This window comes from Malania oleifera, chromosome 6 (genome assembly GCF_029873635.1).
Source record: "Malania oleifera isolate guangnan ecotype guangnan chromosome 6, ASM2987363v1, whole genome shotgun sequence".
Lineage (NCBI taxonomy): Eukaryota > Viridiplantae > Streptophyta > Magnoliopsida > Santalales > Ximeniaceae > Malania > Malania oleifera.
This window is the reverse complement of record NC_080422.1, coordinates 105821057-105846383: the sequence shown is the minus strand read 5'-3', so window position 1 is coordinate 105846383 and position 25327 is coordinate 105821057. Positions and strand designations below refer to the sequence as shown.

Here is a 25327-nt window from a genome sequence, read left to right as displayed (position 1 = left end):
CCAAGACAGGTGACTGACCATTTAACGTCCAGTCGACTGACTCAACATTGAGTTTTCAAAATACGCTGAACTTAAAAAGCTCAGGCGACTGACCCTCAAGACACATTTGACTGAAGTTCATGTTTTTACTTTAAAACAGCGTTGGGAAAGTTTTCAAAATTGATTTCTTGACTCCCAAACTTGGAGAATACTTGGGAAATACGGCAAGAAACTTGGGGAAAACGGTAATATGCTTTATTACTCTATAAATACCTGTTATTTTCACAAATTATACACAACGAACAAGCATGTACGAATTACAAATTCAGAGTTCTCCTGCTGAAATTCTTACTGAAATATTGTTGTGCTTTTGCTGATACAACCCATGGTTTTCTGATCTATTTTACTGAGATTTTCAAATCTAATATGAACCCTAGTGATATTCTACTGAGCTCCATCTTCTATATTGTTTGTTGTTTGATGTGTATTGATTTTCAATTGTACAAATCTGCTCTAACTGAGAGTTCTACTTGTATGAACAAAAATTGTTCATTGTTTTTGTTTTCTTGACGATTCAGGATTGTTGGATCGTTGCCTAGCGAGAGGGTGTTTTCGTTAGAGAGGGATCTCCACCTCGAACGGAGAGAGGTTGTAACTTCGCCTGGTAAAGAAGTTGGAAAGGAATCCTTATAGCGTGTTGCTTGGGGCAAGGATGTAGGCCGCTGGCCGAGCCTTGTAAAAAATCCGGTGTTCCTCTCTTCTTCCCTCAATCTCTTTACATTCTTGCAAGTATAAAAATTGCGTGTATGCTTATTTAAATTGTTAAGAACTTGCTGGATACTTGGGAATTGTTGGAATACTGATTGTCTTTAATCAAAGGATCTCTATTGATTGTTTATTGATTTGAAAATCAGGTTATACTTGAATACTGAATTGCTGAGTATTGGGAGTTGGTTGAAATTCTGAATATTGAAGTTCTGAGAATATTAGTTGAAATAAACCTTGTAAATCTGAATATATTGCAGGGTTGTTTAGATCAATCTTATAAAATTGTATCTTGATAGTTATTGGAATTGAACAAGCTGATCTTTAATATTGAAAGATTGAATTTGGATTGTGATAATATATTTTCATACAAAGGATTGTTGGCTGTGCGTGTGAGGTTGCTGATCAATATTATTGTGATTATGTGACTTTTGAAAATTAATTAAGGGGTAGTACTTAACTAAGGTATTTGTGAACTTAAGTTATTGAGAAAAATTTTAAAAACCCAATTCACCCCCCTCTTGGGAGTACACCTTAATTCTCATATGTCAAGTACATACTGATGACAATAGTAACCTTATGAACTCATGCTTACTAACATAACACTAGCACACACGAATAATGCTAAATGACCAAACTAACCAATATTGCCCGGTTGCACTTGAATGGGTCATTGTAGCTCTAGATGTAGAAGACTGAGTTTGGAGTTGTTGAACCACGCAAAAATTTTTGTTAGACTCCTCTCGGAACACGGTGGATGATGTACTCACCTCTCCATTGGGGTGGCAAGTGTGTTTGAAGTGTCAATAGTGAATTGTCCTTCGCAATAAATTTATTGGCACAAGTTGGTTTTCCAAGGAGATCCTGACAGCAATCAATGGTGTGATTTTCCTTGCCATAATGAGTGCAAATGCGAGAATCATCTCGACAAACTCCTTGTTGTAACACACAATTGCTGCCACAACCCCAATTTAGGCCTCCGTCCTCATCCTCCTGAACTTCCCTTACTACGGTAGAGGTAGTATCCATGGCTGAATTATTGTGGGAAGGAACTTGAGAAGAAGTCAGGCTGCACACATGAGCGCAAACAGCATGTTCAGGACTTCAAAAACCAGAACTTACAACATTTCAGACTCCCCAAAATTCAGAACTTCAAGAGGCAGCTATGACTGCAGAGCTGAGCTTACAACATCCTGGGAGGAATTACTTAACCACCAAGAACAGGGCAGATCACAGCTAAGTACTACAGGCATTTAATAAACAACCTGGCAGCAGCTTCAGGCATCAAGGATGGCAGGAACTGTAAACGGGTGCAGAAAAGAATAGGAAATAAGTACTTGAACACCAATTGAAACCAACCAGCAATTGGTATAAGATTGGAAGCAATCAATCGTGAACACAGCATGAAACAGCAGTATCAGTGAACCACAAACAGAGTGACAGAGGAACAGCAGCAGAACAGTATACTAGAAACAGAGTATAACTGACTTCACATCAGAAAATCACCATGAAAACACACAGCTTCCTGCCAAGGATGCTCTGCACAACCTAACCCAGAGGAAGGGTGTCCTTGAATGACTTTTGAACCAAGCAGAAAATCAGATTTGAGGGCTGATTAGGGGAGGATAAAAAAAAAAGAAAAAGTATCAAAACCAATTAATATAAATCAGATTTGAAGGAGACCAATGCTCTCCTACCATGTTGTAAAGTTAAAGATGGAGGAGAGAGGAAGAGAAGGAGAGAAGAGGAGAAGAGAAAAAGAAAACTGAGTGGCAGCTTCCTGGAGTCTTATGTATAGCTCCAGGTGTGCCCGGTTATATATTATTAATAATAATAAAGTCTTAAGGACAAAAATATTCCCATTAACACAACCTAGTTTCTGAAATAACAATTTTTTTTGATTACATAAGAAGATATTTTATTGATAAGAGAAGAATTTACAAGAAGGAGAAAAAGACTTCTCCCATCTAAGTTCTTGAATAATCCATAAAAAAGAAAAAGTAACAAACTAATAAAACAAAAAAAAAGAAAAAAAACAGAGCAAAAGATTCCTTTATTCTCGCTGAATCTCCGAAAAATTCTCCCTTAAGGCAACCAAATCCAGCGCACCATTTTTTTGATAATGAAAGGACATATATTAAGAAGTGGAATGTAAAATCGGACTGAGGATGCTAATTCCTCGTAAAGAAAAAGTAAAAGAAAAACAAAGAACAAAAGAAAAAATAAAATAAGAAAAAAAATAAAAATAAAAATAAAAATAAAAATGAAAATAAAAAGCTGAACTTAACCAAGAAAGCCCCTCTCTAATCCCTTCCCAGCATGGTTCTCCGAATTCTTTAAATTCGCTAATTCCCTCTGACCCTTCTTCGCCTTAGATTTACCACCATCAGGCCCAAGTTCATTTCTTCCATAATCAGACAACGTGAGGCCCAAGCTATCCAAAATGTAACGAAGCCAACACACCTTAAAGAGACCAGGTATTGAATCTTCCCTCGAAACAACTGCCAATTCAATTTTCTTCCTGAAAAATCCATGCACTAGGCTCCAACCATAGACCCCACAACACTGCAAAAATGCTGCATTTCCAAAGTGCAGCCCTCTCCTACCTTCTTCCAAACCCCTCAAAAGAAATAGACAACATTCCCTCCACCGAATGCTCTGGGCAAACCCAAGTTTCTCCATCACACCAAATAATTTATTCTAGATTCTCCAAGCGTAATCACAGTCTAAGAACAGATGAGATTGCCATTTCAAAATTCAAATAACAGAGCACACAAACATCTGAAGTGAGGCCTTCGAAGGTCTCTTGCAATAGGTTATTATTATTGATTTTATTAAGCACAATCAGAAAAGAAAGCCTTTATTTTTGGGGGGAGCTTTGGCCTTCCAAATAAATGAATATAGGGGAAAATGAGAATTGGAAAGAGTCAAAATCTCAAAAGATGATTTGCAAGAATACACGCCTGAATGATCCAAAGCCCAATACCAAGCATCCCTAGCTGAAGAAAGGTGGCAATTGTTCAATAACGACTACAAGGAGGAAAGTTCTGTCAACTATCATTCAGAGATCTTCTGTAATGAAAGTTCCAACAAACTAGAGGACTACTTGAGTCAACCACAAAGAAGGGAATTGTACTATTCTTCCATAGGCTCAAATGAAAGAGAGGAGAAAAAGATGTAGCTCAAACATCATTCCCCAACCCCAGATATTTCCAAAAGTGAATCTAAGAGCTCCTCCCCACGGAAAATTTAATGTGAGGAGGAAATAAGGGATAAATATGAGAAATAGATCTCCATGGATTCTCTGATGAACGTAGCAAACTAACATTGGTATGCCCACATTCTCACCCAACCCATACTTCTTATCACACTATGGCAACGGGAATGATCTTCTAGGGAAAAGCTACATAACCATTTAGCTAAGAGGGTGATGTTTTTTAGACATGAAATTTCTAAGACCCTGATAGACTTGCAAATTTCTTTCCACCTTTCTAAATGATCCCTAAAACCCTCGACTCCAGACCACAAGAAGTCTCTCATAATTTTATCAATCTTATTAGCAATCCTCATTGGAATCCTAAAACTAGACAAATAATATGATAGAATACTAGATAAACAGGCCTAGTTCTACCCCAAAAGGAAAAAGTATCCCTTTCCAACGATCAAGCCTCTTTGTCACTCTCCCCACTACCGTATTCCAAAACTCCTCACATCTAGGATTATCCCCCAAAGGAACCCTAAATAAGTCAAAGGCCAGTCCAAAAGACCACACTCCAAATCAGAACACCACTCCCTAACTCGTTCAATAGGAACATTAATATTTGCAAAACCACTCTTCCCAATATTTATTTTAAGCTCCGATGCCCTCTTAAAGACTTAAAGTATACCCAAAATAAAATTGAATGAAGGGTTATGATTTTTCTAGAAAGAAAATGGTATCATTTGCAAACTCAAGATGAGAAACCACCACTCCTTTCCTCACTTCCAACCTTTTCACTATTCCCCTATTCACAACCCTATCCACCATTCTGCTCAACACATCATTTGCTAGGACAAATAGACAGAGGAAAGTGGATCACCTTGTCTAATATCTCTCGAAGCTTTAAACCAAGACTTAGGTTCCCCATTCTCTACCACCGAGAACCACACATTAGACAAACAACCCTGTAACCACGTGGGCCAATGCTCACTAAAAGCCTTTCTAACAAAAGTTTTATCCAAAAAAACTCCAACTATCTCTATCGTAGGCCTTCTCAAAATCCAATTTAAAAATGAAACCCCTTTTCTCCCTCCTACATATACCCTCCACCACCTCATTAACCACCAAAACAGCATCCACTACTTGTATTACACCCCCCCTCCCCCCCCCCCACCTCATTAACCACCAAAACAGCATCCACTACTTGTATTACACACAACCCCCCCCCACAACAACAAAAGCACTTTGAGCTACATAGAAAGTCTTATCAAGCACATACTCAACCTATTAGCTAAAACTTTGGTGATAATCTTATAAACACTAGAGACTAGACTAATACGTCTAAAATACTCTGCCTTAATGGATCTAGATTTCTTAGGCATGAGGGTAATAAAAGTAGATTTAATGCTCTTCCTAAAAATATCGTTCCATAAAATTCAACAAAAACTTTAAGCAAGTCTGTTAGGATTCCCAAACCAACTGGGATTTTCTATTTAATGATAGGATTCCCAAATCAATTGGGATTTCTAGTTAATCAATTATGATTCCCAATGATTTCTATTTAATGTTGGGATTTTTTAGGGTTTGTTTGGTATTGTTGTTGTTTTATGTTTCTCCATAGTGAAGAAACAAATTATAAAAATGCATTTGTTTATTTTTTCAGTCTTGTGTTTCTTTTGCTGGTTTTCAATTGTTTGCCAAAAAATTTAATATCTAGAAATAATTTTTTTAGATTAAATTATTCATTTTATACACTTTTAAATTAAAATTAAAATTAAGTGACATATGAATTTAAATATAATTAAAATAAAAATATACATATATTTCAAAAAATAATAATAGAGCTAATTATAAAATACTTCTACTATTTTTCAATTGTCATGTCCAATAAAATTTTTATTGTAAAGTAAATTTTGAAATATAACAATTAAGTAAAATAAATATAATAAATTTTATTTTTATTATAGTAATTTTTTAATGTGTATTATTTTTTTTATTTTTAATGTTAATAATATTTTGATTATATTATTCGATTTAAAGATGAAAACAAGTGTTTTTTTTATTTAAGTTTTAAATTTGTATTAGTTTTATAAATGTTAACCAAATAGATTGCTGGTTTCTTCTTTCTAGTTTCTATTTTTGTAATTTTTGGCATTGATACCAAACAAACCCTTATTAATGTGTTAGGATTCCCAAATCAATTGGGATTGAGTCCATTAAGGACTTGGATTGGGATATTTAACATTCCTAATGGGAATAAGTTTCCCTACCCTATATATATGTAACCTTATGGGGGTTTTCCATCCAAGCAATAACATAATTCATAGCCTTTGGCCAATTTGGAGGCAGATCTCTCGAAGTGATCAAACTCTATTTTCTCTTACTATTTTCCCTTAAAATTTCCCCAATTTATCCACAATAAAACCCAAGGGTCTTATCATTTGGTATCAAAGTCAGTGTTCTTGTGGATGCTGTTAACCCGCCAACAAAAGCAAGATCTTGGAATTCTTAGTCTTCACTCATACGCAATGGGCTCAGAAAATTCAATAGAATGACAAATGGAAGTTAGGCTAAAGGCTGAACTTAGCAACGTGTTTTAAGTCTCAATTTGAAGAGATTCATACATCACTTTCTAAACTAGTCATTACATCTTCCCACAAAGAGAGCTATATGATGCCTTAACATAAGCAAATCGTATGGAGCAGCAGTACGTGCGTGAAGGAGGTTACCAAGGAGAGTGTGATTGTGATCCTTCTCGCATGAAGATGGAATTTCCTTGGTGGGACAATGATGGCCTTATCGGTTGGATTTCTACAGCTGAAAAATACTTTTGCTTTCACTGCACCCTTAGAAACATCTAAAGTTGATTAGTTTGGATGGCAATGCTATTCAATGGTATGATTGGTTTGAAACTCATTATTGAATGCCTTCATGGGCAGAATTTGTTTATGGATTACTTGTCTGATTTGGGCCCACTGGATATGAGAATATCGTCGGAGAGCTTGCGAAAATACGCCAAACTAGCATTGTTTTGGAGTACTAAACATGATTTGAGCAGCTATCAAACATGACTAAATATTGGATTGAAATCCAACTCATCGATACTTTAATTGAAGGTCTCCTACCTATCATTCAACGTGAGGTCAATGTATGTCAGCCACAAACTATGACTATTGAAATTTCCTTTGCACAGTTAGAAGAAGAGAAGTTGGGAGAAGAACGATGTCGCTCCAACTAGCAAGTAGATTGTTAGTAGCACTATCACACCACCTACTCCTTGCAATCCTCTTGCCAAATGATTGTCTTAGGAGGAACTTAAAGAGAGAATGGCAAAAGATTTTTGCTGGCATTGTGATGAAAAGTGGCATATAGGGCACCGTTGCAAAAAAGGACGATTGTTGATAATTGAACCAATGGAGGAGCCAGAAGAGGTTGAGGATGACCCCCTTATTCAGATCGGGAAGGTATGAAATTTGATGATAATGATGAATCTATCATTTCTTTTGTTCATGCTTTAGCTAGTTATGCTAATCCTCAAACTATGAAAATTAGTGGCTTCCTAAAATGCCAACCTGTTACTATCTTAATTGATACAAGTAGCACTAATAATTTCATGGACACTAAAATTGCTAAATGACTAGCCTATCCTATGGTGCAATGTGAAAGTTTGATGTGAAGGTTGCAGATGGAAGGACCTTGACATGTCAGAGCAAGTGTTCAAAGGTTAAACTTATTATTCAAAACCATGGCTTGTATATTGATTTCTTGACTCAAAAATAGTTAGTCTCAAACAATATTATAGCTATTATAGCATTGTAACCCCCAAACTTCAATATATTTCCAAATCAAGCAATATTTAAATAATTTTAGTAAAATATTGCTATGCAAATAACATATCTCTTACACCGTTATTCTAGAGATAAGAAATTTGAGAAATAAATAAATAAATCTAAAATTCACAATACTCAAGCATGCACTCATCATGCAAGAAAATAAGAACAACATCAAAACTTGTGTTAAAAATATTTAGAAAATACATAGAATCAATATTTTTTATTCTAAATTTTCAATATATGCAATTTATTTATTTTTTCCTTCTAAAATAAATAATAGCGTTTGACTTTAAGATTGTTGGAAACATAATAGAAGGAAAAATGTTTACTAATAAAATTAATATTAAATAAAAAGACATACTTATCAGAATTTGAGGCATGGAAGGACAACTGTCTTTAAAGTCGATTTCGTGCCTATGGTGAACATTTCTTGGTGCAAATTGTTATTGCACGCACGACCTCCAGGATTACTCAGTTGGCTCAGTTTTGTGTACACTCACAAACACTAGAGCTATAGGAGATGTAGTGTCATTTAGATTTAGTTACCCAACAAAATACAAATCTCAGGAAAGAGTAGAAAATAAAGTTATTTCAAAGGAGAAAAAACGTATCTTGAAATGAAACTGGATCACAATTTATATAGGTAAAATTAAGTATAATTTCCAGCATCATAAATACGAAATCATTAAAGTAGTAGTAGTTAATATTTTAAAAATGTTAAAACTAATATATTAAATTTAACGTATACTTAGTTATAATAAAACAACGACTATTATATAATATTTATTAAACATATATTTTTTTAATTTGAAACATCCAACATTAATATAGTAATACCAAGAAGAGAGACTATAAAGACTCACATAAACACCTAGAAACTTTAGGCCTGAAACTAGTGGATCCCTTAGGTTAGGACATGAGGTTGGGTCTGAGCCCTTGGACCTACAAGAGAAGGAAAAAGAAAGTTAAAAAAGAATTAAGAAATTGATCTCTTCTATTAACTACGAGGGTGGTAAAGGGCCTAGGAAGGGTGGTAAGCATGTCAAGATATGAAGATTATCGATTGGAATGTGAGAGGTTTAGGGGAAGTTAGGAAGAGGAACCTAATCAGGGAAGTTTTGTTTAAGTACTCTTGAATATTGTCAAGATTTAGGAAACTAAAATGGAGATGATCGATCGAGGGATCATTAGGAGTATTTGGGGTAGTCGGTCTAGGGAATGGGACTTCTTACCCTCTCGATGTGCATCTAGAGGTGTTCTTGTCATGTGGGATTCTCACTTTATCTCTAAAGTAGATAATTTAGTGGGCCTATTTTCCCTTTCTATTATTGTCAAAGTGAAAGGGAGGGGTCAATGGCGGGTTCCTTGGTGTATGGTCCTCCTAGACCAACTCTTAGGGATGATCTTTATTACACTTTTGGGTTTTGTTCCTCTAGGTGAGTAGTGGGCGGTGATTTTAATGCGGTGAGGTTTTTAGGGGAGAGGCGGTGGCTAGTAGATAGATTCCTGTTTTGTAGTGATTGGGAGGATGAATTCTCTTACCTCTCTCGAACTATTCTACTGAAACCTACTTCTGATCACTTCCCTATTTTGCTAGAATCTAGTAGGTTATCTTGGGTCCACGCCTTTCAGGTTTGAGATATGTGGCTGGACCATGCTTCTTTTAAGACATTAGTGAGAAGCTCTTGGGAAGAGGACATGGGGGGGGGGTTGGAAGGTTTTAGGTTTATGAGCAAGTTAAAATGTCTGAAGGTGAAGCTGAAACCTTGGAACCAGGAGGTGTTTGGTGATGCTAAAGCTATTCCTAGGTGAGTTGGAATTTTTGGATAGAAAGGAAGAGGGGACTAAAATCTTGGAGAATGAGGAGGCAAAAAGATCTATAAAGAACGAGCTGGAAGAGGTGATTTTCAGCACAATGAAGAAAACATGCCACCTTGTAGATTCAGTGATACAAAATGTCTCTGAGTCTAACCGAATCATGCTGAACACCTTCCTATCAATTTTAACAATAGAATGTTCTCCCATTTCTGGTCCCTAAGGCCGAAAGGAGAGGAAGATGATTGGTTTCGTCTGAAACTGTGGAAGAAAGAATAATGGGTGATTTTGGTGTGGGGAAAGTGGGATGCAATTTACTGGTGGTAAGACGAAAATTGGTTTTGGATGGGAATGCGAGTTATTGTTATTGTGCAATTCTGGTTTGGGGTGAGGTAATTTAAAAGGCCTGGTGTTATGCAAGGGATATCAGGTGGGAGAGAAGAGATCTCTGAAGGTATACAAGAGGAATTGATTTTCGATCTCTGTGACTGGTTGAGTGAGGGGTTCTGGTGTAGAGTTTTTGGTGGAAGATGAGAAGTTCTGGCAGAGAGACAGGCGACAAACTGAACGAAGAAGCGAGAATCATCAAAATACTACTGTGACTGGATGGTGGAGCAATGGGAGATTGAGAGAAGAAGATTTCAGGGAGTATAGAAACAAAGGGAGAAAAGAATTGCCATTCTCGCAGCCTCGATGGGGAGAAATGTCAGGAGAAGAGCTTCTCCTTGGGCATCACCAAACTCTGCTCTACTGCACCTGGAGAGCAGTTTTAATGGATGAATTCTAAAATAACATATTCTCTTCTAACAAAATAAAATAGTGTTAAAAGTAGATTGAGAAAGAGAAATCTTTCACAGTTCATGGGGATATGTTCATAGGAATCACACCTCAGAATTTATCAGCCTCGAAAGTAGCATTCCAAAATTTATCACCAAGCAGCACAACTGCTGTACTGTGAATAGTGTTGCTGCTTTAGTATTGTCTGATGACACTGTAAAAAAACAGTGCTACCGCAATACTGTTAATTGTATTCAAATCCAAAATTGACTTCAAATCCCAAGTTAATCACATAATCATCTCACCTGTCAATTCTTGTAGTTGGTACCTTTCTCCCTTCCCTTGCTGCATCAATAAGAGTGAAATACATACTTTCCATGTCAAAACAGTGGAAAAATAATTTCCAAGTGTTATATCCAGACAACAGGAGATCATTTTGGAGGGGAACATTTTTCTGTGTGAGAAGTATTTTCATCATGAAACAAATGAGAACTCATGTAAACTTGTTTGAGCCGTATTTTTTTCATACAATAATTTTTCAATATAATAGCTAACGAGGTACGGGGTTCTAAAGCTAGTCATAAAGGAAGTGTACCTAGATCCAAGATTATGGACTGATGTTTTTTCTTGAAGCAAATTGATATTTGTGGATTTTAATGCAGCAGCATATGGCTTTCTAACGTTGGCATAGTTTTTTTGCAGATTTTAATATGTCTGATACTCAAAAAGAACATGCCTCCACTGTTTTACAGTTGTCTCCAAGTTTCACTGCTCTTAAACTTAAACTCTCCAGTTACATGAGTGACAAAAATTTTTGGATGATATATTTTATTTTGTTGCTTCCAAGGCTGGATGTGCATGGTTCAGAGCTTCTGTCAACTTCTGAGGCAAGTTTTTTTTGTTTTGTTTATATCTATCATTTCTTTTAACTGTATTTTGTAGGTAAAAATAAACAGATCTATTATGGGCTGTTAAATTATAGATTGAATACAGAATCATTTGGAACTTCGTACTTCGTTGTCTTGAAAAATACACCTTACCTTTTGAAAGAACACATCTGTGCCTTGAGATCTTAATGATTATGCTGGTACATATCTGATGGAGAACATAATATTACTGTTGTTGTAATGTTATTTATTTTGGATTTTATTTTGGGAGTATTTGTAGCAAACATGATGTAGGACAGTAAGAAACATAAACAGAGAAAATTGATGGGGAGAAACAGAGGGGAGAAACTGTTGCTGGACAGAGCTGAAAATCAGAAACCGACCAGATAGAAACAGAGAGAAGGGAAGTAGGATTAGGAAGAAGAATAAGGCAGGTAGGCTCAAGGGAAAAAATAATAGGGGTGATGTTTCTAATAACTAGAGCGATTGCAATGGTAAGTTTGCCTGATGAAGGATTCTTATTGGATGAGTCTGATGAATAGTATGGCTATTGCTCATATTCCTCTGATGCTTTTGAAGATATTTCCCATGTGTCAGCAACTCCGCCTGAACCCTGCCCCTATGCTTGGAGAGGTCTTGTTTGGATTTGTAGTGGATTTGATAATATGTAATATAAAATAATATTAAAATTTGTCTAAGACCACTCAAATCCAAATCGAAAGTTTGAAATCAATGCTTCCAAACACTATGTGAAGGTTTAGATGGTATTTCTTTTGACCATAGTGGAATAGATAAAAAACAGCAGGTTTATGATTAGATTAGGGATGATTTTTCTGACAACCACTGTCTCCTTCAGTGGAGATTAATTTAGAAGCTCCACAACTATGGAACAAGATAGGTTTGTGCCTTCGAATCTTGGAGGTCAAGAAGTTTTATTGGATGGTTGTATGGGGAAGGTGAAAAAAGGCCAGCAGGAGTTAGCAAATTTGCAGCATTCAATTAGTTATGAGGAAGGGTTTTAAAAGGGGTTTACTTAATTAGCTTTTGGTTTGTTTTTGTTTTGGTTTTTATCTTTTGAGTACTTCCTGTCCTCCTTAAGCTTGTTGTTTCCTTTTCTTCTCTTAATACATTTCTTTTTTATTGGGGAAAATGAAACAAGGCAAGGGAAAAAAAATCTGCCAAAATAAAATCTAGAAAAAGAAAGAGATACATAAGAAATCAAGTACTGAGAAGACCAATCAGTAGAATAGAGTGGCAGAGCCTTCCAATTTGCATCAGTTATGAGTAAGATGAATCAGTAGAATGACACCCGCAACTGAAGACTAAAGTTAAGAAAAACCTACAAAAAATCATTTTCTCCCAAGCTATGTGAAAAAGGTAGGGAATCATCCTTGAAGATCCAAGAATTCCTTTCCAACTGAATACACCTAATAATACCTATCAATTCATGATCCTCCAAGATCTGCTTCGTCTACCCAAAGTCCTAATGCTTCAAAAAAAAAAAAAAAAAAAAAAAAAAAAAAAAATCCCTGAGTTCAAAATAATCCAACCCTGCTCTGCAGCCCCTCAGGAGTGCATACCAGATCGCCAAGCAATTAATCACTAGTGGTTTTTTTTTTGGACATCAAAAGAAATTTATTAAGAAAGAAAGTATTACAACCTAGAAAAAGGACAAGAGATCCTCAAAGCAGGAAGAAACAACAAAAACCAAAACTTAAAAGAAAAAATGAAAAAAAAACTAGCAAACCCTAATTAAAAAAGCCCTTCCCTTTGTAACTGATGGAACTCTGTACTTGTGCTAGTTCTCGCTGCCTTTTAATTTTTTTTACCCTATTAACACCGTCCAATCGAACTTCATTCCCTCGGGTCAGCCGACTAGAGTCCCACATCAGTCAGAATTTTTTTGAGCACCAACATCCTCACACTGATCTCCTCCACTGGATTAGGTATTAACCTATCCCTACAATGATTAGTGATGGCCAAATCTACACCCAACTCCCCTTCCTCAAAAATACAAACATCCTCTCAACCTTCAGGCAGAGAAGGGGGCACATAAGAAATATCCTGAACAGCGTCAGAAGAATTGGAAATATAATCCATACTTTGACAAAGCTCATCCAATAAATCACCACTATCACAAAGTCACTTTTATACTCAATGTCCACCTAAAAATTCCCTCCCCCTCCTCAACTCTTCCACAACAACACCCCCCCCCCCCCCCCCCAAAAAATTTTTTTTTTCTTCATCTGAGACCAATAATACCTCTTTTATTAAAGCCAGACTAACAGCAATTCTGAGATTCCTGAAGATAAAACTTTCTAGCATCTTCTGTTTGAAAAATTTCCCCCCTGCAAACTTGAGCCCTTACAACTGTTAAGAAACTAAATTTTCATACCTTTGCATTTCTTCCTTGCTGATAGATGCTTATACACCTTCATTTCAACTGCCTTTTTAACATTCTTTTTCATATTTTCTATCCCCAGAACTTCTTACCTCCTCTGGGCACAACCCATTGTCAAAACTTTCCTCGTTCTGGCCTCTATCTGATTTCATCTTCCACTCCTCACAAGAATTCTTGACAGTTTGTTTATCCCCTGCTCCTGACATTCCAACGTTGTGATTTTGCGAAGAAACTTCTGGAAAAAGATCTGCTACAATTGAATAAAGAGTTGCCAAATCATAATTTCTTTTCTTAGTCATCTGCATAAAATCCATGTTATCAAAAGGGAGAAATCCCTTTATCTATATTAGAGTCACCTACTGGAGGTGCCTGGGACTCTCTGCCTGTTTTGTTAAAAGAGAAAGCTACCTCTTTAATCCCCTCCATGTGATTTTCCTGGGCTCCTTAAGTTAAAGGCCACAACAATTCACCGAATTGGCTAAGTCTATTGAAATCTTTAAAGCATGATTTGCCCTCTCCCGGCAAGCCAACAAAAACAACTTCCTGTAGTAAAAAAATCCACTACTCTTAAGGCCTACCATTCTTAGGCCCAACAGCTTGATGATATCCATTACCCAATAAATCTACAGTACAATGATTAGAAGGCCGACTACTCTCTGGCCCAAACATCTCCTTCTTCATCAATTGTTCACTTGCAGGAAACTCTTGCTCTGCATCTTGCCAAACCGCTGTCATCATCTTACCTGCTTGATCGAACTGCACTGCCACTACTGGACTACCTTCATGATGAAAGTCTTCTTTATTCCCACAATGCACGCACCTCCATCCATGCACAGGCAACTCCGAAGGAGATTTTCCCTTAAAGATCCTGCTCCACAAATCCCTTTTTTTGCCTCTTCTATACCAACCTCCTCAAGATTAGATTCAATCGATACTTTTTTCCTACCAAATCCTGTAAGTTGTAGTCCTTCCATGAAACTTCTCCAGCTACCTCCTTTCAAACATTTGGGAACCAAAATCAAAATTGCTGGACTCCTAACTTGAGAAATCTGCCAAGCCAAGTTGGCCTGATTTCCAACACACAATTGAAACATCAATTTATTTATTTTTTCTTTTCTTTTTCCAAACGAATCTACTCAACCAAGGCTACACCGAAGTCACATTCAACAAAATATCCATTCTATCATTGACATAGGAGCCCTCAACCTCTCTATTCTTGAAAGGAAGAATTTTACTTCAATTTGTACTAGCAGCTGGAGATTCTTCTCCATTGTGGCTGTTGAACGATATCGTGGTTGATGAAAAAGAGGATATCATGGAGAGGAGGGAAAGAGGGAGGAAGCGCATGGCTGACAAACGACATCATGATCAATGAAAAAAGAGGATATCATGGAGGGAGGGACTCATAGAAATAAATTCATCTTCATCAACCTCTTTAGTCGTGGATTTGAATTTTGAATCTGTCCTCAAAGTTATAATGGGTCATAGGAAAGAAGGATAACTTTAAGAGCGAACTACATGGACTAGCTTGTATGTGTCTCCTCACCTTAGCTTCTATTCTGTTGGAGTCCTTGATTGAATTTTATCACCTTGTGTCAAAGCGCTTCAGCTTTTGTAGGAGAATATTACCATCATTTCTTCCATAGGGAAATGTTCCTAGACACTGGACCCCTTATTGCTAAATTAAAGCTGCAACAGGGTATCCATAAACTAGGGCCTGAACCAACTGGTTTGGTTCTGTTATTTTTGAGAATTTAGACAGGTTCTGGCCCCAAAAATCCAGAAACGTATGGTTCAGTTCAATTTGATTCTTGGTTCTATTGATAATGAGCCAAACTATTCTTATAAATCACGCTGCTCTGAACTTTGTAGAGAAACATATTGAATTGAATTGAATTAGACCCAAACCTAACTGAACTAAAATCAATCAAGAGGAACTAAAGTTGAAGCTTGATTACTTTGCTTAAGGTTCATGTCTGCAATGCATAGCCACTTAATTGGAATGTGTTTTTTATTTATATTTTGATGATATTGTTAATGGTTATTTTAGTCTTTTAGTATTATTGTCAAGTGTGTTAGTATGCTAATTAGTGACAGTTAGTAAGGGTATTATGGTCATTAGAATGTTTTTGTTTTGTATTATAAATAGAGGGAGAGACCTATCTTCTAAGTAGGTCGTCCATTTAATCAAAATCTCAACATGGTATCAAAGCGTGATCCAACCTAAACCTATCACACTCAGCTGCCGCCAAAAAACACCCTCCTGTTGCTGCTCTTCTCAGAACCACTGCAACCCTTCATTATTTCACAAAACCAACCATATTGCCAAAACAGAACCCTATGAAACATAGCCTTACAAAATCCCTTAGCCAGAAACCTCCCCAAGCGCCACCATGCGCCAGCCAGTCTTGACCCCACGTGCCAGCACGTGAGAGAGATTCTGGCCACCCTTTTTCTATTTTTTCCTCTCTCATGTCTTGATTCCTTCCCTAGACAATATTATCAAGCTGTTGGGCATTTTTTTTTTTTTTTGGGTTAAAAAATCCAACCTTTTTAGACTACGCACTCGTGGTAATTCATTAGTTGTTGTTGTTCGGTGTTTGTAAAGGCTTTTTGTATGTTCCTTGGAGCAGTGGTGGTGTTCATAAGTTGATTTCAGTTTGTAGATGGTTCACCTTGTCCGTGGTTGTTTTGGTGCTTCACCTTGTTTGCGGTTGTTCTGATTATTTTTGATTGTTCTTCTTGTTTGTCATTGGTGTGGCTGCTGGTTTTTGAGTGCTGGGATGGATTGTCATCGTTGGCACAGATAACAACTGAAAAGTTGGATGGAAAGAATTATGTTCAGTGGTCAAAGGCTGTTCGGGTTTATTTAGCAGGATTAGGAAAAATCTAACCGCTTGCTCCTAGCTAATCCTTTTGATGAGAAGAGAAAAGAAGTGTGGATTCAGGAAGATGCCTTGATTGTTTCTCTCTTGTGGAATTTGATGGAGCTCCAGATTGCATTGATGTGCATGCATCTAGATACATGTAAGGAGATTTGGGATTATGCCAAGCTTTTGTACTCTAATAACATTACATGTATGTCATCTCAGGAGTATTTTCAGTTACGATAAGGAGATAGGAGCATTGCAAATTTTTTGGAGAGGTGAAATGTATTCATATGAGGAGCTTAACATCGTGCAACTTATAACTGCCGACGTTTGTGAGATGCAGAAGCAGAGGGAGCAGATGACAATTCTTCAGGTTTGAGTAGGCTTGAAACTCGAGTTTGAGGCAGTCCAATCCTAGATATTTAGTAGTGCAGTGCCATCATTTGCCGATGTTTATTCTCGTGTCCTTCGTGCTTCCTTTAGCACACATTCTCCTGCTCTTGCATTGGACTCTTAAGATGATAGCCTTTGCCACACATGGTGATTCTAGTTTTCTACCAAACAATTGCAGAAGTTATCGAGGTGGTTCAAGCGGTCATGGTGGTAGAGATGGACGAGGTAGAGCCACTCCTTGCAAGTGTGCGCATTGTGGAAAAGATAATCATACTATTGAGCAGTGTTTGGATCTCCATGGTAGACCTTTACATGTTGCCAATGCAACCACCATCGACTCCACACCTTTGGGGGCAGCCAATGTAGCTACCGCCGACTCCACATCTTTGGGGCTAAGTGGGGGCACATATTGTTCTACACCTTTGGGGGCAGCCAATGTAGCTACCGCCGACTCCACATCTTTGGGGCTAAGTGGGGGCACATATTGTAACTATGTCAGAGGAAGAGTATTATAAGTTCTAGCAGTATCAAGCATCACAAAAAGCTTCTCATCCTAATGCATTTCTTGCCCAAACAGGTAATCCCACAACATGCCTGTCATCCAGTACTTCTTGTCCTAGTCCTTGGGTTAGCCGTTGATCATATCACAGGTATACCTAATTTCTTCTTGACTCTTCAGTATCCTGAAAATTTACCTTGTGTTACTCTTGCTGATGGATCCATCACTGCCGTTGAGGGATTTGGGACTATAAATCCCACTTCTTCTATTTCTCTTCCTTAAGTTTTGTATATTCAAGTTCCCTTTCAATCTTATGTTCGTTAGCAAGATTACCAAATCCATGAATTGTTTAGTAACATTCTTCTTTGATTCTATGGTTATTTAGGATTTGAAGACAAGGAAGACAATTGGGGGAGGGCGTGAAGCTAGTGGACTTTATCACTTTGAGCCACTATCTCCTTCTACCGCCTACACTGCTGCTGCACACCTCTCAAAATTCATTGTTGCCTTGGTCATGCTTCGTTAGAAAATTTGAAATGTCTGGTTCTTGATTTGAGTTATGTGTTTAGTCTTGATTGTGAGTCTTGTCAGTTGGGAAAGCATCATCATGTCCCTTTTGCTTCCCGAGTCAATAAACGGGCTGCAAGTCCTTTAATGTTACTTTGTTATGATGTTTGGGGTCCTAGTTTAGTTGTGTCTAAGTTGGATGTCCATTATTTTGTAACCTTTGTGGATGACTTGGCTATATTTAATAAAAGATCGTTCTGAGTTATTTTATATATTTTCTGCTTTTTTTGCGAAATAAGGACTCAATTTGGTTTGCCAATTTGAATACTTAGGAATGATAATGCTAAAAAGCATTTCAATACTCAATTCACTACTTATATGATTCAGTTTGGTATTGTTCATCAATCATGTTGTGCTAACACTCCTTAACAAAATGGGGTTGCAGAGAGGAAAAATAGACATATCCTTGAAATCACTCTCGCCTTTGTCAAATACATGTACCTAAAGTGTTTTGTGTGATGTTGTACTTACTGCTTGCTATCTTATTAATAGGATGGCCATCCTTTGTTCTTAGGGGTAAAATTCCCTGCTTTATTCTCTTCCATAATTCACCTCTATTATCTTTGCCTCCTTGTATATTCAGTGGGTGTCCTTTGTTTAATGCCAACTTCAGGGGTGGATAAGTTGGATCCTCATGTTATATAATAAAATGTGTCTTTTTGGGCTGCTCATATACTCAAAAGGGACATCATTGTTATAGTGCTATGTTGCATCTATTCTTTGTTTCTACAGATGTTTCCTTCTTTGATTTTGCACCTTACTACACTCAGTCCCTGAGTGCTTCTGATTTCAATGAGTCTCTTCCTCGACCTAATCTTCTAGATTCTAGTTTGCTGTCCTTACCCATTGTGTCTCCATGTAGTTTGAGTCCTTCTCATCATCTCAATCATCCTAATTTGCAGGTGTATTCACGATGGCAGCTCCAAGGAAGAAAGTCCCCTTTAGCTTCTACTACCATGCCTTTGGTTTCCTTGTCGGATGATCATATTTCCCATGGTGTTGATCTTCCCATTGCTATTTGGAAAGGTAAATGCACATGTACTCAACATTCCATTTCCAACTATGTTTGCTACGACTTCTTATCACCCTTTTATTATTGTTTTTTTTTTTTTTACTACTCTATCATCTGGTGCCCTTCCTAAATCTCTTTCAAAAGCCTTAGCTCACTTTGGGTGGAGGAATGCCATGGTTGAAGAGATGAATGCTTTACGGGACAATGATATGTGTGACTTGGTATATCTTCCTATTGACAAGTCTGTGGTTAGTTGTCACTGGGTATACACTGTGAAAGTCAACCTTGATGGTTCAGTGGCTCGTATGGAGGCTCGCCTTGTTGCTAAGGGGCATACTTAGGTGTATGGTTTGGATAATTCTGACATTTTTGTTGGATTGCCAAACTTACATAAGTACGCTTGTTCATCTCCTTGATAACCACCTATCATTGGCCTCTACATCAGTCAGATGTGAAGAATGCCTCCTTGCATGGTGATCTTGAGGTCTCTATGGGGTTATCTGGGTTTGTTGCTAGGGGGAGTCAAGCCTAGTGTGTTGGCTCAAGAAGGCACTATATGGTTTAAAATAGTCTCCCAGAGCTTGGTTTGGTTGATTGAGTGTTGTAGTTAGTGAGCTTGGTCTTTGGTGGTGTGCAATGGATCACTCTGTGTTTTATCGTCATACTTCATTGGGTATGATCTTTCATATTGTGTATGTGGATGATATTGTTATTACAAGTGATGATGATAAAGGTATTTAGAGCCTCAAACATATTTTGAAGACTAAGTTTCAAACCAAAGATTTGAGACTGTGAAATACTTCTTGGGTATGGGAGTATCTAGATTTCATATGGGAACTGTTTCGTCACAGAGGAAGCATGTTCTTGATCTATTGGATGAGACTAGACTGTTGGGATCCAAACCGGTTGATGCACCCATTGATCCTAACAGCAAGTTGTTGTCGGATATGGTGATTTGTTGCTTAATCCTCAATGATACTGGAGACTTGTTGGAAAGTTGAATTATCTCACAGTCACTCAGTCAGTCATCTTTTGTAACAAGTGTTGTGAGTCAATTTTTGGATTCCTTGAGGACAAGTCACTAGGACGTAGTAACTCGCATCTTAAGATATCTTAGGGATGCACCTAGGAGAGGTCTTGGTCACCCTAATATTCAGAGATATACAAATGCAAATTGGGTCGGGAAGCCTTCGATTGAAGATCCACAACTGGTATACTGTATCTTGGTTGGTGCCAATTTGGTTTCTTGGAAGAGTAGGAAACAAATTGTGGTGGTTAGGTCAAGTGCTATATTAGAGTATAAAGCTATGACTGACACTACTTGTGAACTTGTTTGGTTGAAGAACATATTGGAAGAATTGGGTTTTCAACATTCTCAGTCTATGGAGTTGATGCGTGATAATCAATTTGCTCGTCACATTACTTCCAACTCTATCTTCTTTGAGCGAATGAAACACATGGAAGTTGATTAGAATTTTGTTAGGGAGGAACTTGTATTCAAGCTCATTACCTCTTACGTGAAGTCTGATATGCAAATTGATGATTTTTTTGCCAAAGCTTTGGGGAGTGCTCGTGTTAACTTTATTTGTAACAAGCTAGGAGCATATGATATTTATGCTCCAGCTTGAGGGGGAGTGCTAATGGTTATTTTAGTTTTTTAGTATTATTATGAAGTGTTTTAGTTTGTTAATTAGTGAGAGTTAGTAAGGGTATTATGGCCATTAAAATGTATTTGTTTTGCATTATAAATGGAGGATAGACCTGTCTTTGAGTTAGGTCATTCATTTTATCAAAATCTCAACAAATATATTGATGCAGGGCCAGTTGGCACAAGACAAGGATGCAGGAAAATAAGAGAAAAATAAACAAGAAATTAAAAGAGAGAATAAAAATGAAATTCTATTTGCCTCTTGTGGTTATACATCAAGCCTTTATATAGGCTCCTCCTAATACTTCTTAGAGGAATTGGAGATGGGTGGAGGAATTGGATGGGCCGGGGTTTATCTTGTGTGTATTTTTCAGTGATTATTAATGGGGAGCCAAAAGATTGGTTCGGGTTTTCTAGAGGGGCTAAGGTAAAGGATCCTTTATCTTTGTTTATGTTCGTAGATGATCCTTTTTAAACATTTCCCACATCTAATAAATGAGAATCCCCAAAAAGCTTGCAGTTCTTTTGCAAAACTCATAAATCAATTAGGAATGCTAAAATGGCATGCTGAGACAAGTAATAATTTCCACCACACCCCCACTACTCCCCCCACCACCCCCCAAACAAAAAAAAAGAAGGCACGCTTCCAACTGTAATCTCTTGAGAATTCAACACAAATGAGGGTTGCTGCCTAATGGAATGCTTAAATAAAAAAATCATAGGCCACTTCTGAACTTTACAAGTACCCAAAGAAGGATAACGAGAGAAATCCTGAGAATTCAAGCCTGGGAGAACCAAGGTAAATAAAATTTAGGACCAAAAAAAAAATTTAGGAGACTAAAGCAATATGGTAAAAGCACTGTTGAACTCTTCCATTCCATGCTTAAACACCCTCCCCCCAAAAAAAGGAAAAAAGAAAAAAAACAGTATCAATAGCAAACCATAGATGTGAAACTGAAACGTCGTTACTATCAACAGTAAGCCTTCCCATGAAACTCAAATCCTCATTCCTGGACAATATATTGCTCAAAACGTCTAGTAAAATAAATAATAAGGAAGACAGAGGACCATCCTAATGTAAGCCTCTCAAAGCTGTAAGCCGAGCTCTACATTGCCATGTACAAATAATTGGGAAAAAGAGAAGATAAAACAACCTCTAATTCATTTCTTCCACATAGAACCAAAACCCTTCTTATCCAAGACCCAGTTCAAAAACCAAATTGAATGAATTACAAGACTCTTCCAAGTCTAGGTTAAAAGCAATCTCCTTCCTCCCCCTTGCATTTACATCCTCCACTTCATTAACAAATAGAGCAAGATGAAAAATGTACATATGGCATAGGAAGAATTGGTAGAATTTGAAACCACGCACAACCTCCTGAATCAGGCTTTTGTCAAGGTTTTGCATGCACTAGTTACCATGCTTATCAATCTTAAATCCTTCATCTTGGTGGAATGATTCTTTTTAGGCATTAAAGTGATCAAAGTAAAATTAATACTCTTGCCAACAATTCTATGGCATAAAAGTTGTGGAAATTCCTCATAAGATCATTATTAATAAAATCCCATCCTCCTCTACAGGAAAAGCCTCTTTAACTATCCAATCATTAGAAGCATGACTTCAATAACGCCTGAATCAGACAATTTCCTCGATCAGAAGCTCCAGTTCCTTAATCCTTCTTCTAGCCATCCGATGAAAAAGCAGGTATTACAGTCCTTACCCACTTAATAATCTTTTGCCTCACAAATTTCCTCCTCCAAACAAAACATCCTCAAAATCATTTTAAAGATAACTTCTAATGGTTTTTTTTTCCTCTGATATTAAACCCTCCCCAGCCTATCCAACTCAGCAATCTCCCTGAAAATATGATTTTCTTTTTCACCCTTAAGTATCCAAAAAATCCTTCTTATTCCAAGCCTTCAATAATTTCAACTTCATTAAAACAAACTCACACTTTCTCTAAATGAAAAGAGCTAGGACTGCACCTTACTTGATTGGGTTTGAGTGCAATAGGAAAATGAGAGAGAGAGAGAGAGAGAGAGCCCTAGAATAAATGTCCTGAACCATATTTGGAAAAGCATCTTCCCACATAGTGCTCACCTATGAAGCAGCGTTGCCTATTCCCCAAAACAAACTAGGTAAACTGAGCATTCAATGAAGGAATATCAGCTGTAAATTAATTGAATAGCTGCATTTGAAATATTAGTTTAATGGTGTAACAAAAATGAAATATGAGTTCCTTATTTTTGGAACAATTATCATTAGTTGTGAACTTTTCCTTTGGCAGATGTCTTGCCCTCCTCATATCTTTATTCTCTTTTAACAAATCATGTCAATTATTATACTTATGTTATTACACCTGGAGCTGTATTTGACCACATGTTACTGTTGTTTATTGGACTTAAAATTCAGTGACTAAATTTTAACCTTTGTACTGTATTGTTTGTGTGTAAAAAACATGCTAGTTCTTATAATGAAAAAAGCTAGAAGGTAGTAATATTTGGGTATTGCCATGTTTTGCTGTAGAGTTTATTTGACAATGGTTAGCACATTGTTTGTACCATGATGCAATTTAAAGCATATTTTGTGTATATATATTTAAGATTGTGCCTCTGCACATTTGAACTATCATTTTGAAGTTTGTGTGGAGGGACTTGTGATTTTCCTTTCCATCTGCTGTACACAGTAAATGGACCTGTTAATGGAGAACCACCAATGGAGAACTTTAGATGTTTATATTGTAGCTAGGATTTTTATTTAATTTTGGAATTTTTTTGGTGTTTTTAGAAATTTAGATAGTTTAGGATTTTTTTGTGTATTTTAAGTATTTTGGGATTATTTTGGAATTTTTCTATTTTTGTTGAGGTTATTTTGTAATTATCTGTGTAAGTTGCAGTATTGTGTATAAGTACTTTCTTTGTAATGTATTAGAAAATCAGTTATTGTTTTGAATCAGAATCTAGTTCAGTCTCTCTCTCTCTCTCTCTCGTACAGTTCTCCCTCTCATTAGGCTCTGCTCTGTTCTGTCTGGCAACCTTTCTGTAGTTTTGCCTTGCTGTGTCTGTTCTCTTCTCCTTATCAGATTCTGTAATTCTCCTCCTCTTCTATTCTCAGTGCTGTCCTGCAGCATCTTCATTCCTTCTCTCTTCCTATTTATTCTTTCTATTTCTCACTGTTACTTGTCCAACATCACTCCTGATTTCCAGACACAGGGCCATGGCATGTCTGCCAGGCTGTCTTTCTCACCTTTTACTAGTGCTGAAACTGTTGATGTAGAAAAAAAAAGTAGCAAATTGTCCAAGTGATGATTAGTGGGCTACTTTTGTACTTTCATTAGATGGGTACAGTGTGCTCTATTTGTGATCCTTACACGATATGATCTGCTGCATTCTCAAACCACTGTCCCACTTGTTAATTTACTTTAAATTTGAATTAGAACTCAGCACTACTACGCATTCTAATGCAGTTACCTGCATTTTACTCTTACTTGTAATACAAACTCACAATCTTGTCAATATTTGTTCTAAAAAGTAATTGTATATAATAATAATAATAATAATAATAAAGAAAAATCTCTTTTCATATGCTAGTGTAGTTATCTTCCCTACTGATTGAGTTAGGGTATATCCTTTTCACAATCAGGCACAACATATTATTTAAGTTTTTATATTTACTAAATACCTTGTTAAAGAAAGTTTTGCTCTTTGCAGATTGTTGAAGCAAGAGAGATACTTCTGCAGAATCTGAAAAACAAGAGTTATGCACAGGTGGAGAGCAATGAGAATAAGACTGCTATTGCGTCTGCAGATGGTGATCAACACAGGGACAGGGACAGGCAAGGAGAAAGTAGCCCATCTCAGGGAAAGAAAATTTTGGCTGACACTATTAATGCTATGAGAGAAATACATATTGAAGAACACGAAAGTACTGACCAATGGTTGAAAGAGGGTGGCATTGACAGGAGCACTTCTGTAAGTGCCCGAAAGCCACTTGAAGAGGATATGTCCTTCAGTGATCTGGAGGATGATGATGATGATCTCTCTCGTAGATTATCTGGCTCTAGGCCAGGAGAGAATATTAGGTCACCTTCACCAAATGGATCCAGTGAATGGGTTCAACTGAACGATAACTCCAAGACCCAAGGTGGCTGCCAAAAGGCAAGTCCATCTTCTCATGATAGAGATTCCGAAGGAGAAGAGTCAAATGACTGGCTTACAATTGATGATTTTGATTCAGACAGTTCAGCTGCTGTTTGAATTGTCAAAGTTCTGTAAAGTTTGTGCATTGCACCTCCTCCCCCTCCCCCCCCCCCCCCACCCTCTTTTTTCTTTTTTTAAATGAACTACTTGTGGATCTGTACCGACAGATAAACTTCGTCACTAAATACAATAATCAGTTAATTTAAAATGCATGACACAGATCACCTATGATTGCTATGCTGGGTTTGTCAAGTTGTTTAGTTTCCTGCTCTTTCCTTCGTGTTTGATAACTGAATTTTTTCCACTGGCTTTCAATACCATGCAATGCCAATTAGTTGTTTTGATGCACTCTTGGAACTGAAATAATACATGTATGGGAGTGCATTGAATACTTGGTAGTTACCATCATTTATATAATGCAGTATGCGTATGCAAAGTAACATAATTTTCTATGAGAAATTAACAAGAGGGTCTCTATGGTG

At 37.0% G+C, this 25327-nt stretch overlaps 1 protein-coding gene across 1 annotated transcript in view; it reads left to right on the top strand.

Moving 5' to 3' along the window:
* LOC131157842 (uncharacterized) overlaps positions 1 to 25057 on the top strand; it is a 48512-nt gene extending 23455 nt beyond the window's left edge. The window contains exons 2-3 of the mRNA XM_058112250.1: positions 11071 to 11255; positions 24357 to 25057. Of these exons, the coding sequence (XP_057968233.1) occupies positions 11071 to 11255; positions 24357 to 24902 (731 nt within the window). The 3' untranslated portion in view covers positions 24903 to 25057. The remainder of the gene's footprint in view (positions 1 to 11070; positions 11256 to 24356) is intronic.
* The last annotated feature ends 270 nt before the right edge of the window (positions 25058 to 25327 follow it).